The following is a 14,890-nucleotide window of genomic DNA, read 5'->3' on the forward strand; positions in this document are numbered from 1 at the left end:
GTCGCTTCTTTACAATGCAGGTGCGGATGGCATCCCCCCTACGACAGCCAGCGCCGCCGCATCAGCCGCTTCCGCCACCGCCATTTTGATAGCGAGCCGGGCCTTGGCCGCCCTTATCCCCTCCTTCCCACGGTGGGCACATTGGTCCCGGTAGCTCTCATACTCCGGCGGACCGGTGATGGGGAAAGAAAGATTGGAAGGATCCTGGGAGGACCTTGATGATCCATTCCCAAGGATCCGAGCGTCCGATGCGCCGACGCAATGGACTTGCGTAGTAAAAATCCCGCTGACGGTTGGCGATGTCCTCCCGGGAGCGGCGGAGTGCAATGCGGACGACCATTGCATCCTCCAACCCGCACGGGATGAAACCCAGTCGACGTCGACGGATCCAGACAGGTCAAAGTCAGATCTGTTGCCTGCCATGACGGAGAAGGTCGAAAATCGCCGGACGGGAGCTTGGGGGCGAAGGGGAGTGGTTAGGTTTTCGTCTGGGGAGCTTATGGGGACAATTAGTTGTGGGATCAGATGGGCTGGAGTGGGGCGGGTCCGACATGGCAGACGCGCTCGGTCACGCCCGGGCTTCCCCATATCCATCCCATATTTGGTCTGGATGTGAGGGGGAGGAGGGGGGGGGGGTCAGGCGGTCAGCCCGGGCGTTTGAGGCCGGTTTGAAGCAGACGTCTAGGTCGCTTTTTCTTACCGGTCACTGATCAGACCATCCGCCTGAACGTTTGAGGCGGATTAGGGGGTGACCGGATGTAGATGCTCTAAGTAAACATGATTTATTCCACATTGGGTGAAAACGGACAAAACTGGCCTTTTTCAAAACGTCAACATAAAATGACTTCAATATGAAAATATTTCATGAAGTAGCCCTTTTGCATGACACTTGGGGCTAGGGCGTCATGCTAGATAGCATGACACTCCGGGCTAAGGCGCCATGCTATTTGGCATGACGTCTTAGGCCGGGGCGTGATGCTAGATGTCGCTACCATGGCACCCCAGTCCCGGGTCTCATGCAAAAGAGGGTCATTTTACGAAATATTTTCAGATTGAATTTATTTTGTGTTGATGTTTCACAAAAGGGCTAGTTTTGTCCATTTCCACATATATTGGGCCGTGGGCAAAAATACATGCAAGTGTGTAAGTCTAGCTATACTCCAAAAAGCAGACAGCAAGTCGCAGAGCAGCCTTGTGGCGGTGCAAGAATCAACTTGGCCTTCAAGTAGTCACCTGCACGCCTGCACCGTCTGCGTTGCACTTGCAGGACGGAAGTGGAGTTGGTCGTGTACCCGTCGCCCGTGTGGGTGGGTGCGTGCGTGCGTGGTCATCCATCACAAATAGTCAAAGCCACCCACTTTTGTGCAGCAGTATATCATCTTCTCTCGCGTGCACATGCATGCGTACGCGTACTAGTACCTGAGCACCTGCGTGGGCGTGGTCTAAAATTTCTCTGAAACTTGTTGAGTCCACCGGCAGATCTTCCAGGGGCCAGGCGCGAGACCTCAGATAAAAAGTACGTACGTACACAGGTTTTCAGTCTGGGGTGTGAAACCAGCCGCCGTTCATGTGAGCACGCACGCCGTGCCGGGGCTATGCGTCCGCGAGCGTGCCGTGACAGACGGCACAGAGGCTGGCGAGGGCCCGCCGCACGTGGCCCGGCTCCCCGGCTCGCCGCCGTGGATTCCACGCCGTGAGGCGCCGGCGTACGCGGCCGGCCACGGCGACGTGACGCGCCACCCACGGGCAGGGCAGTACGTACGCCGTCACGGTCCCGGCCGCCGGGGTCCGGGCTTGGAAATCAGCCGGGCGGGCCCAGGATCCGGTTGGTGGGGGGGCGTGGGGCCGCCACTCCCACGTGTGATGTTGAGCCTTGTCGCCGTGACGCCGTTCGTCGGCTCTATGCATGCTTGGACGCCGGCCGGGATGCTGGTACCGTCGGACTCCAGCCCATGCCCATCATGCATGCATCCGCGCACCGCTGTGTCTGGCCGGTCAACGGTCGGCGTCACGGCCCATGATCCCGCCCCTGTCGCAGCCGGCAGCGCAGCGTTGATCTTCGGGCACGCACGGACGCACGTCCATGTAGTACATGTGCTGGCTCGACCCATTTCCTTTCCGCGGTAGCACCACCGGCACGACCAGCTCACGCTCGGGGACGCCGAGGAGTTCCCGGCGACGTGAGAGCTGCCTAGTGCAGCATGCCACCCAAGAGCTCCATGAAGCGCTCATGGGACCAAGCGAGCGTGCCGCCTCCTCTCAGCGCGCGCGCACGGACGTCCGCGGCCGATTGGATGGCTCAGGTCGGCAATGCCGTGCGTGCGTGCGCGTGGGGATCCATCCATGCCGCTTGTGTATTCACCTCCATCTCGGGCGGTCTGGAGCATCATCACATCTGCGGGCGGTGGTGCTGAAACCTATTTCCATGATGACCCACCCACCCCGTCCTCTCCGGCTCCACCTGCGTCCGTCTCGGTGCGTCCGTGCGTGCGGCGGCAACTCTCGAGAGCACGGAGAAAAAGGCTCTCATCTGTCGCATCCGCGCGCACGGGTGGGTGGTTGCTCCGTTCCCCTGTGTACTCGAGTGGGAAAAAAGTCGCGGCCCGTGCTGCGTTGCCGGGAGGCGTTTCCTTCCTTGCCGCATTTCCTCGTTTTGCGCTGCGCGGGCAAAACAATCGTGCCATCACACTCTGTTGCCGAATTATACTCCCTTTGTGAAGAAATGTATGTGCGTTTACATCATTACTTTAATGATCTAAACGCTCCTTCTAACGGGAACGTACCCAATTAATTTCTCACCTGTGCTATTGTCCGCGAGATTTATAAATCCCCCTTGTCGTCTATGTTATTATAGCTGGCCAAACGGGCCGGGCTAAATAGGCCAGCCCGCGAGCACGCCGGCATGGCCCGCCATGGGCCAGGCACGGCACGGGCTAAACGGGCCGTGCCCGGCACGCAGCATGCCTTGGGCCGTGCCTGGGCCTGGAGTCTGGGCACGCGGGCCAGCACGGCACGGCCCGTTTAATTTTTTTATATATATTTTTCAGAATTTTTATATATATATATACCTAAAATATAGCCCAATAGGCCTAAAAACCAGCCCAGCAAGCTGAAAATGTGCAGTCCAGCGTGCTAAACGGGCCATCAGGCCGGCCCGTTTACTAATCAGGCCGTGCCCACGGCCCGGCACGGCCCGGCTGTTAAACGTGCCATGGCGGGCCGTGCCGGGCCAGGCACGATTAGCACAGGTCGGGCCGTGCCGTGCCGGGCCGGCCCGTTTGGCCAGGTCTGTATGTTATTGCGCGGAATACTCTGCAAAAAGGAAAAAGGACGACCTTGCGGCCGGTAAGAGTAGGCCATTCAAGTACGTTCAACGGCCCCGGGAAAAGAAGCGGAGTAGTAGTACGTTCAACGGCCCCGGGAAAAGAAGCGGAGTAGTAGTACGTTCAACGGCACATTACTGCCAGCAGATCTAAACTACATATGCTGCTGTACTACCACACGGATTAACAATCCGCAAACCCTGATGCAGCACATGCACAAGGCGACTGAGGGGGAAGAACACAGACATGTTTACACAAGCTGTGGCAAAGACGAAACCGAAACAAGGGGCCGCAAACAAACGAGCACGAGGAGCGCCAGCCGGGTCGAGTCAAACGAACGTGCGACAGGATTTAGCACGCGCGCTCTGACATGGATTTTACTCCTACTACCGATCGCAAAGATTCGGGGAGGGACAAACTTCCCCCTTACCCAAGGAAGGCAAAATTATATCATGCCGTTTTCCACAAGTGCATCTCGGGCCGGCGGCTACAATCATCAGAGTATCTAGCGAGCACTCACCCGAAGAATCCAGCAGCAATCGGCAACATGATGAAAAAGCAAAGCATCACGTAGTAATAGTACTCCCGCCGGCCATAACCCAATCGAATCGATTTTTTATTTTCTTTCTTTCATATATACAGTGTATATGCTAGACGATATATCTCATAGGGTCTAGATGGATAAATTCTCGCTCTATATGACGCCGGGAAGAAAATGGCCCTGTCACTTGGGCGGGTGAAGCGAGCATTGTACTATCGTCTTGGACAATGGGCATGAATGATTGGCACAGCCGATTGATCTACTAATCGTCGTGGCGCGCATGGCGATCGTAACTGCCGAGCCGTGCTTATCCTTGCTACTACTACTGGTACTAGACTTGTTACTAGCAGTACCGGGCAGGGCATGACAAGATGGGGAGGGTCGCTTCGGTGTTTGGTGCGGGCCTTTGGGCACATGGACTGTCTCGCCCAGGACACGAAAAGAGGGGCCACGGAGGCACAGTGCTCGTTCCTGTGCTCGCTCGACCACTTCCCCCTTGTGCTGCCTTGTGTCGAGCTCGCACCACGGGGCAACGTTTCCTACCTAGTAGCTGATGATGGTGGTGGATTGGTACTACTGCTAGCGGTGTAATAGTTTCACAGTGCACCCACGTCTGCCGTGCCAGCAAAAGCCGTGATGATCTCGCTATCTCGGACTCTCGGTGCTTGGGCGTGAAGAGCCCATGCATCTCCGTCAACCGGCCGGGGTCCGGTGTGACCGACCCAGGGGACCCGAGTCCATCCCATGCTTAATTACTTATAAAATAAAAACTTATACTAGCATAATTTAGCAAGCCTGAAAGCGTACGTCTTCTCTTGACCCGACTTCGCCACATTCTGCGAGATGATTCAGTCTGTCTCTTGGGAGATCGGGCAGGAGTGAGGCGATATCGTAAACTAACTGCCATGCCTAGGTTTGTGCGACGAGAAAGACTAGTTTTCGCGTGATCCGAAGGAGAAAAAGGGTAGGGCGCCGTGGTGGTGGACCGGAGTTCCTTCTCATTCTCCATTTGGGGCCTCGGTTCGGCACCACCACAGTTCCATTACTCTTTTTCTTTTTATTTTCGACACGAGTTCCATCACTCACTTGACGATACCTCACGTAGCTTTCCCCAGCCACCAACCTGTAACAGCAGACTAATTGCTTGCTCCTGCTCGCGCTCGCAAGAGCCCAAAACGCCCGGGCCCGCCTCTTCTGTTGCTCCTAGCCAGGTCCCCGTCACGCTGCCGACCCGTTCCAGCAAAGAGTTTTTGGTTCGGGCAACACCTACTGATTGCAGCGCAGATTTGCCTAAATCCCAGGATGTCGTGACGGACTGATCGCTGCCGTGCCGTGCGCGTGCTGGGAAGAGACGATCATCGGAAGGTTGTGATCGCCACCATGCATGCGCATGCGCGCGTGCGTTTTGGCGCATCCGCGCAGGCGTGTGTAGGTGAAGATTCAGGTGCTCCCGGTGCGCGCCAAACGCCTCTCCAGCCGCGAGAGATCACGGGCCGTCGTCGTACGTGCGTGCGTGCGTGCACGCACAGCGAAGGCGACCCCGGCCCGCGATCCAGTCCACACGAGCGCACAGTGGCCTCCCGCGCCGCGGCCAATGGCGGCGTCGCCGTGCGGCATGATGATCGATCGGCGGGGTACCGCGCCTGCCTGCGTGGAGCGGCAGGAGAGGCGTGGCCCGACTCACCTGCAGCAGCAGGGCGGGCGAGAGCGAGAGGGGCAAAGCCGAAAGGAGCGGCATGGAGTACCGGTGGTACAGCTAGCAAAAACCTGCCTTGCACACTGTTTGATGCTTTGATTCCCCCCGTTGATGTTGATCGATCTACCGCTCGAACAGCCCGTTTTTCCCGGCTATTAACAATGGATTCCGAGGCCTACTCCACTGACTGCACACGGGATTAAAAACTGCATCGGCCGGCCGGCCGGCCTCAGATCAGGGCGTCCTAGCTACTGCTCCTACCACCAAGCGAGGCACTCATGGCTGCGTGTGCGTGCGTATTTCTTTGGGTCGCTCTGTTTTGCGTTTGTGTGTTTGCTGGCTCCAAGCTGAGGGTGAGGGAGATGGCGAGGTAGGGGGCGCAATAATGGAGTGGCGTCAGTTGGCCACGCCAGAAATGGCAGTCCCAGAAGGGTGAGGACAAGGGAGAGGATGCCATCACCGTCGCCATCCCCATTTACTGCCCCCTTCTCCCTCCCTGATCCCAAAGCAACGCTCTTCCTCTGCTCACCACCACTCTTCTCTTCTTCGTCTTCCTCCACCACAACCATTTGATTCCTCTTATGTCCACTTGCGCCTCTCTCTACTTAGCATCCTTGCCGCGGCCCGTGGCCAGGAGAAATGACAAGATCGAGGAGGAGCACAGAATAGTAGTTTATGTTGATGTTGTGGCGTCTCATTTCTTTACCTATACATTCATACAGGAGTCACAACTTTCCAGCCTTGCACTGGCAGTACAATAGGAGTAGGAGTAGACGAAGATCCACTAGATTTCAGCTAGGCCTAGCTAGCCCGGGCAGCCCTGTCTCAGATTTCTCCTAGCTAGCCTCTGCTCTGCACTCTGCAGCAGCAGCTGCAACAATAACAAGATCCCCCGTCTCCTTCAGAAGGTGATCCCAAAACTTGCCCACATGCAGCACCACCTCCTCTAAGCTTGGAGCGCTAACTACTCTGCTACTAATCACTAACTAATCAAGCACTGGCAGTTTCTCCACGAACCGTCCCAGAGATGGGGCGAGAAAAAAAGGAAGGAAACGAAAAACAAGACTCCTAGTAAGCAAGAGGCTGATCTGTACATACATCACCCAACTAGCCGCCTACTCGACATCCTCGAAACGGCGGGCGGGGGCGGGAGATCTTGAGCGCGGCGGCGGCGGGAGGCCATGGCTACGAGCAGTCCTTCCAGCAGACGAGCATGGTGACGCAGCGGCGCATGATGTAGAAGCGCGCCCGCTGCTCCTTCACCAGCCCGGCGCACCGGCTCGAGAACGAAGGCGCCGCGCACCCGCTCGCCGAGGCGGCCGCGGCGGCGGCGCTCCCCCGCCGGCCGATCGCCTGGTCCCTTGTGCTGGCTGACCTCTTGAGGAACGGGTCGCCGCCGCCGCCCCCGCTGGAGACGCGCCTGCAGCTGCCGTTGTTCCGGCTCTTCTTGGAGAACTTCCACTTCTCGTCATCGTAGAACTCCATGGATTTGCGCTTTTTCTTGAAGTGTTGTATGCTTGGAGGGGAGGGTGAAGTGGTGGAGACTGAGAGAAGGGAATGTGGGGAGTGCGAGGACTGAGGAATCCACACTATTTATAACGGGTGAGGCTGGAGAGAGGATGGGGGTGAACTGGACCATCCAGTGGGATGGATGGATGCTTGGACTGGGCTTGGATTTCTAGTAATTGCGAGTCTCTTTGCGTACACAGATTTATGTTGGCACCTGTTGATTTTGCACGGTTGCACATAACTTATGGGCATAATCTTCAATCATGCTTGTTCTTAAGAGTTTGCCATCTGTTGTCATAATCTTCAAACAAATTCACTATTACTCCCTCCGTTTCAAACTACTTGTCGTGGTTTTAGTTCAAGTAATTTGGAACGGAGGGAGTATATGCTTATTTTTGCATATTGTGTGGGAATTATTTCATCGTTTGTTTTAGAAGATTTTAGTTTCTTTATTCTTATGGGGTAATAGCAATGCTAGTAATTCATTCTTATTTATAAAACATCATTATTTTTGCAATATCAATGTCATTAATTCATTCTTTCTTAGTAAACTACTTTATTTTGTGAAAAGTCCAGTATTATATTCTTATACATGCACATTAAAAAATCACAATTTCTATGTAAATTGTGTGCACAATTTGTCATTATTTATTTTTGCATTCCATTTCTTCTTAAAGGGTAATACAAATACCACAACTATATTCTTTCTTAGAAAACATCATTATTATGGAAACTATTAGTTTATATATTTTTGTTCCCTTTTAATGTAATAAATGCGACAAATTCATTCCTTATCAGAAAACTTCTTTTTTGCAAAAATTCCCCTATTATATGTGTATTCATGTACGTTGTAAAAAGCACATTTTCTGTGTAAATGTGTCCAAGTTTTGTCACCGTTTTTTTTTCTTTAGTATTTTTCTTTCTTCTTTATGGGTAATAACAAGGGGACTTATTTATTCTTTCTTAGAAAACTTTGTTTTCTTCTTATCTTTTATTCTTCAAGGTGAGACAACACAAATATTATATTTCTAATCTAAATTGAAATTTCTTCATTCTAATCCCATAGTATGTCACTAAGTTTTTTTTGAGTAACTCAATATGTCACTAAGTACTCTTTCCATTCGGGTTTATTGGGCCGGAGGTCCAAAATGTAAGAAATGGATCTAGTTTGAAGATCTCGACGTAAGAAATGTAACGATGGAAATGATTTGTAATTTGGATGCATGATTCACGAGATATTTTGTTTTGAAAAGACGAATCTAAAAATAAACACACCCATTCCTCCTGGTTGGAAAGAAATCCCATTCTCCTAGTTTTTCATTTTGTTGTTATGGTTATTCTTCTTTCAGTTTCCTATATACTACAAACATTTTTTCAGTATGTTGTGAACATTTTTTTAAGTACTCACTAAACAATTTCCTAAGATCCGTTGTGGGCTTTTTGCTACATACAACGAACTCTTTTAACGTAATGAACTATTTTTAACATAAGATGGTTTTCTTATGCAAATTGAACTATTTATAATATACATTGAATATTTTTAGTATAGATGAAACTTTTTTAAAACACACATAGAACATTTTCCAGAAATACCCCAAAAGAAAAAAAAATGCTTACTTCCTTGCGGAAGGACAATTTTGTTTCGTTTGGAAGCACTGGTTAGTACAATTTGGAAGAACATGTTAGTTTACTTCAAAAGCATAATTTCACACAAAAATGGTAGATTAACATGTGATATAATTTCAAAAATCTCATGTAAGAAATGGACGGTGAAAACATGATATAAACACATGGTTTAAGACATACTATATCGTTTTAGTGAGAATAAATCGTGCGTTGTGAGATTTATTGTGAAAACATGATATAAACACATGGTTTAAGACATACTATATCGTTTTAGTGAGAATAAATCGTGCGTTGTGAGATTTATTGTGAAAACATGATATAAACACATGGTTTAAGACATACTATATCGTTTTAGTGAGAATAAATCATGCGTTGTGAGATTTATTCTCAGAAGTAGCGAACTTTAGTGAGGATATAGTCATTTTTTGCATGTGAGAATAAATCTCGCTAAAGTTCACTGGTTGTGACAAGTGACGCACATACAATTTTCCATTTGTCATCATCAAAAGAGGTGAGGATGGCGAACCAATCTATGGTTGGGTGGTTAGTAGGATAGTGATATCCTCAACCCATAAAGGTTCATGTCATAGACTTGACATCGGTGCTCGCATTTTTTTGGATTTATTTTAGGTCTTCTGACGATGTGCGTTTAATAGGAGGAGATGTTCCTGTCGATTACAAATGCTATGTGGCGGCTTTGTCAATCTCAAATTGATGTGTCATCTCAGTCTTTTGAATATACTCATAGAGGTAGGGTGTGCGTGGATATGTTTATTGGGGTGAGTATATATTTATATGTATGAGTCAATGAGTGTCTGAGTGTACCGTGTTTAAAAAAGACGAGGATGACCTTTGCAATTCATTTTTAAGGGAATTTTCATTTTCAGTCCAATCTGGGCTGAGTCAGATGGGCCCTGAAGCGGGGCCTGGCCGTGTTCCCTCGTGTTCACAAAGGGCTAGCAGGTGATTTAATGCACATGTCTTCTGGCGATGCAGCCCCACAACCACCGCCGTCCGTCTGTTCATTTTTTGTTCCCGTCCAATCGGCGTTTTCGAAAAGTATAAAGCCATTTTGGGTTTGGATCTGTTCTGCCGGCGTAAAATCTTGCAGCCGGTTTTGGTTGATTCACCGTCCAGTTTATTTAGGGATTCACCGCCATATTTCATCATGGGGTTCTTTGGTTCGGTTCGGCGCAGTCGTGCGGCGCTGGCGATCTGTGTCCGATTCGCCTGATGAGTGCTTTGACCCGACGTGTGGACGGGCGCGCGAGGCGGCACGTCCGGCCGTTGCCGTGCCCGTGATGCCCACGTGCAGCCGTGTGCCGCATCCCGATGGAGTCGTCGTCTCGGTTGATTTTTGCGTGCTTTTTCCGCACGCCGCAGCATAGGTCGGCCAGTCGCCGAATCTTGCGCGCCCGCGGCGGGGCGGGTGCCCTTTCGGCCATGCCCTCGTCATATGGGCCGAAAACTCGAAATGCAAATGGATGGGTCCACCGTATTGGGCCAAGAAACCGAGAATGGACGCACCAGTGGGCTGTGGCTGCCCTGTCGCCGAGAAAAAGGAAAAAAAAAACAAAAACGCTCGCGCGAGAGGGGTCCCTCCTCCACTCCACTCCACTATTAGGCCAACTCCACCGCGCGACCCTATCCTGTCCGCCCCCATCCGTTTGGGGTAAAAGGGACAAACGAGACGGGCCAGCGCGCGACGGCCCGGACCCATCTGGTCCGTTTTGTGTCCGGGTCGACCCATTTCGAGCGTAAACTTGCGCCGGGTTTGGGTCGCCGCGGACACCGAATGGACGCGCCGCTCGTCCGCGTCTGGCCGCGTGACGGGGCGACCACCTACCTCCCACCCGCCAACACCAATGCGCACAGGTGGCCGGCCCCACCTGTCATCGGCCCAGTGGAAGGTCACCGTCCTTCTTAAATGGGACTTGTCGGTGTCAAAACCGGCGGATCTCGGATAGGGGGTCCCGAACTGTGCGTTTAGGCCGGATGGTAACAGGAGGCAAGGGACACGAAATTTTACCCAGGTTCGGGCCCTCTCGATGGAGGTAAAATCCTACGTCCTACTTGATTAATATTGATGATATGGGTAGTACAAGAGTAGATCTACCACGAGATCAGAGAGGCTAAACCCTAGAAGCTAGCCTATGGTATGATTGTTGTTGTGTATGTTTTCCTACGGACTAAAACCCTCCGGTTTATATAGACACCGGAGAGGGTTAGGGTTACACAAAGTCGGTTACAATGGTAGGAGATCTGCATATCCGTATCGCCAAGCTTGCCTTCCACGCCAAGGAAAGTCTTTTCCGGACACGGGACGAAGTCTTCAATCTTGTATCTTCATAGTCCAGGAGTCCGGCTGAAGGTATAGTCCGGCTATCCGAACACCCCCTAATCCAGGACTCCCTCAGTAGCCCCTGAACCAGGCTTCAATGATGACGAGTCTGGCGCGCAGATTGTCTTCGGCATTGCAAGGTGGGTTCCTCCTCCAAGTACTTCATAGAAGATTTTGAACACAAAGATAGTGTCCGGCTCTGCAAAATAAGTTTCCACATATTGCCATAGAGAGAATAATATTTACACAAATCTAATCTGCTGACGTATTCCGTAGTGTGACACACCACGGCCAAGCCTTTATCCGAGTCATTTCATTATCCCACCTCAGCGCGTCATGCGAGGCGGTTTCCTTGGCACGTCTTGTTAAAGCAGAGATCGTGTCCCCTTATTCCGGGATTCTCATCAATACGGGCGTGGGTAACCCAACCGCGCCATTGATTACGGCGCTTGGAGATAAGCGAGTTTTACCAGGCTGGTGGGGACACGTAGTTGCGTCCACCCATATAAGGGGATAAGGATCCACCATTTCACCTACGCCTTCTTCCTCCCTTGCTTATCCATTCTCGCGCACTCGAGCTCCAGCGCCCAAGTCCGCACTCCCCACCTCAACCTTCTCCAGCCATGTCCGGAGCGGGAGGCAAGTGGATGGTCTCCTCCGTCACGGAGGGACACATCAAAAAACTGAGGAAGGCCGGATACTTGTCTAACGACATCGCGTACCGGCTTCCCGAAAAGGGGCAGCTCATCCCCACCCCTAGGCCCCATGAGAGGATGGTGTTCCTCCCCCATTTCCTCCGCGGACTGGGCTTCCCTCTTCACCCATTTGTCCGGGGGCTCATGTTCTACTATGGTCTGGATTACCACGATCTGACCCCGAATTTTGTCCTCAACATCTCGGCATTTATCGTCGTGTGCGAGGCTTTCCTCCGCATCCGCCCCCATTTCGGCCTATGGCTCAAGATTTTCAATGTCAAGCCGAAGGTGGTGCGCGGCAACCAGGCGGAGTGAGGAGGCGCCATGGTGGGCAAGATGTCCAACGTCTTATGGCTCGAGGGCTCCTTTGTGGAGACCCTGAAGGGGTGGCAATCGGGGTGGTTTTACATCACCGAGCCGCGCGACCCCGAATAGGTCGCAGCCCCCGAGTTTTGATCCGGACCCCCTACGCGGCTCACCTCCTGGAAGGAGACGGGCCTGTCGTGGGGTAAAAAAGGAGAGCTGACCGGACTCCAAACATGCGTCCAAACCCTGGTGGACAAGAAGCTCAAACTTGTTAACGTAGTCCAGGCTATGCTCATCCGCCTGATCCTCCCGTGTCAACAACGGGCTTTCAACCTGTGGGAGTTCGACCCGACGCGGCACCAAACTCTGAGCAGGCTCTTCAACACGACGTACGAAGATGCCTGGAAGGTGCTTTTCAAGGGCACCGAGGCCCCCGCATCCGCTACCGAGGATCGCAGATTCAGTACGCAGCGTCACGCTCTTGCGGTAAGCTGTTTTTTTCCTTTTACAGGATATCAGTTTTTCATAGTTTGACTCCATGCGGGATCTAAGCTCCCTTACCTTTGACAGGATTGGTAGGTGACGTCCGAACAAATCAACTCTCCGGCTCCTTTGCCCGAAGGCCCAGCGGACGCTCGCTTGGCAAAGCTGCTGGTTCCGGCACCCTATGTGGTGCCGGAGAAGAAGGCCGCGAAAAAGGCCACGGGGACTCGAAAGAGTGCCCGGCGTCAGGAGGTGTCGGATCCGTCATCCAACGGTTTCGAGGCGCATTCCTCCCGTGACGACGAGGAGGAAGAAGAAGAGACCTCTCCCCCTCCAGCGGGAGGAGAGAAGAAAAGGAAGGCCGCCCTCTCTGGGGAGGCCGGAGGGTCCAAGAAGGGGAAAACCCTTCCTTCGGACTACTCCACTGACGCCGACGACAGCGGAGAGGAGTGGCGGCCAAGCCCCTGGCAAAATCGTAAGTATTCGGATACCAGAGTAATTCATAGTATTCGCTTATTACACAGCTTTCCCTTATGTCGAATATGTTTATGTAGCCCACCCAAAGACCGGCTCGACGCGTCATCGAGCGGCTCACTGGACTCGTCGGATGTGAACTCGCTTCCAACGGTTTCCTCCCCCCGCCCTATGGACGACACCGAAGTGTTGTCCCAACAGGTTCCAAGCCGGGAGGAGGTGGTCCTGGAGGCGCCACAAGGCGACCTCCCGGACTCCAGGAGTAAAGGGGATGAAACCCCCCAGGGCTCCAAGTCCGGCCCTAGGCCGGACACCGCTCCGGAACCTTCAAAGGTTCCAGAGTCTGGCGGGGGACCTCCTTCCAAGAGGAGCAAGCCCACCGTGCGGGTGACCTCCGTCCAACCGGAGGCGCCGGACAATCTGTTGGAGGCGATCCAAGGCGCCTCCATCGATGAGGAGCACCGCACCATTATGAGTGCGATGGTCCAGAAGGTTCAGTCCGCCAAGAGCGGACTGACTGAAGCTTGTACTAGCCTTTTAACAGGCTTTGAGGTAAGTAAAGAATGCGTAAATAATATTACTGCATAGACAGTAGCCCCTGATGATCTGTTTGGCGTTCGGGAAGAAAAGCCGAATAGAGGATCAAATATAATTCGCAGGAGTCTAACAAAAAGGAGTCAATATGCGTATGCAGGCTTCTCTGCTTGCGTCCGCCGCACTGACTGCGGAAGTGGACACGCTAAAGCAGAACCTCGAGCGGTCCGAGCAAGAGCTCGGGCGCGCCAAGAAGCAGCTCGAGGACAATGAAGGTAAGAAATACCTTGTTTAAATATATATATAAAGGTGTAATTGCAAAAAATGACAGGATTATCGTGGCTATTGTAGGGGCCACGTCTGAGGTGGCGACCCTTAAGCAAGCGCTGGTCGAGGCCGAGAAGAGGGCGGCCACGGAGCGCACCGAGCGGGAGAAGTATGAGGCCGAGGTTGGCAAGGTACGGCAAGAGCTCCAGGCTCTCATGGAAAAACATGAGAGTTTGGAGCTTGACTCAAAGACGCGAGCGTCCGAGCTTGCGGAGGCTATTGAAAATGCCAATTCTGCCAAGGCCGAATCCCAGAAGACCCTCCAGGAGTTGGATGAGGTGAAGAAGATAGTGGCGGGTAGGGCATTCTTTATGCAAAGCAAACACATAAACGTGAGTTACTTGTTACTTACCCGAATCCAGAGCTCTCCAGGAGCGTTCGCAGATCTTCCCCGGAGTGTGTCTGATGCCGCCGCATTCTATCGAGACGAGGAGGGCAGCTCGACAGAGAAGGTGTTATGGTCTCAGTATACCGAGGCTGGACAACCCGTGCCCCTGAGCGACCAGCTGAAGCAACTGGTCGAGCTCCACAAGGCGGCCGAACATGCCATGAAGGGCCTCATAGTTCGGCTGTGGCCTGGAGAGGCTCTGCCTGGGAGCTATTTCGGGCTGGTACGGCGGCTGGTGGAGGCCTGTCCAAGGCTCGAAGTTATCAAGCGCTCCGTCTGCATTGAAGGTGCCCGTAGGGCCCTTGCCCGTGCTAAGGTGCAGTGGGGCAAGCTGGATGCTGAGAAGCTTGTGAAGGACGGGCCACCGCCGGGGAAAGAGCATCGCAAGCCCGAGAATTACTATAAGGATGTTCTGAAGGGTGCCTGCCTTGTGGCGGATGAATATTCTAGGGATGTAATTTTTGAGTGAAACTTGCTCGTTTTGTCCTATACGCTGAAAACTTGTTCATATGCGCTAAGCAATGCTGTTTGGAATTTAAAATATTACCTTCTGTGCGGCTGTTTATCAATTCCGAGAGATGGCAAGTCGTCGGCTTCTGCCCCTGTGCTGCTAGTGCTGGGTGTTCGGGGATAAACCTGAGCGCTTT

At 52.6% G+C, this 14,890-nt stretch overlaps 1 protein-coding gene across 1 annotated transcript; it reads right to left on the reverse strand.

Moving 5' to 3' along the window:
- Window positions 1-6,226: 6,226 nt before the first annotated feature.
- On the reverse strand, window positions 6,227-7,181 carry LOC119285268. The gene has a single exon (XM_037564509.1). It carries the CDS (start codon window positions 7,043-7,045, stop codon window positions 6,746-6,748), a length of 300 nt encoding a protein of 99 aa, XP_037420406.1. The 5' UTR covers window positions 7,046-7,181; the 3' UTR covers window positions 6,227-6,745.
- Window positions 7,182-14,890: the final 7,709 nt, after the last annotated feature.

This window comes from Triticum dicoccoides, chromosome 4A, assembly GCF_002162155.2.
Source record: "Triticum dicoccoides isolate Atlit2015 ecotype Zavitan chromosome 4A, WEW_v2.0, whole genome shotgun sequence".
Taxonomy (NCBI): Eukaryota; Viridiplantae; Streptophyta; class Magnoliopsida; order Poales; family Poaceae; genus Triticum; species Triticum dicoccoides.

Bases quoted from the DNA above. Each gene is read 5' to 3' on its own strand.
- LOC119285268 (XM_037564509.1), bottom strand. From the start codon at position 7,045: ATGGAGTTCTACGATGACGAGAAGTGGAAGTTCTCCAAGAAGAGCCGG.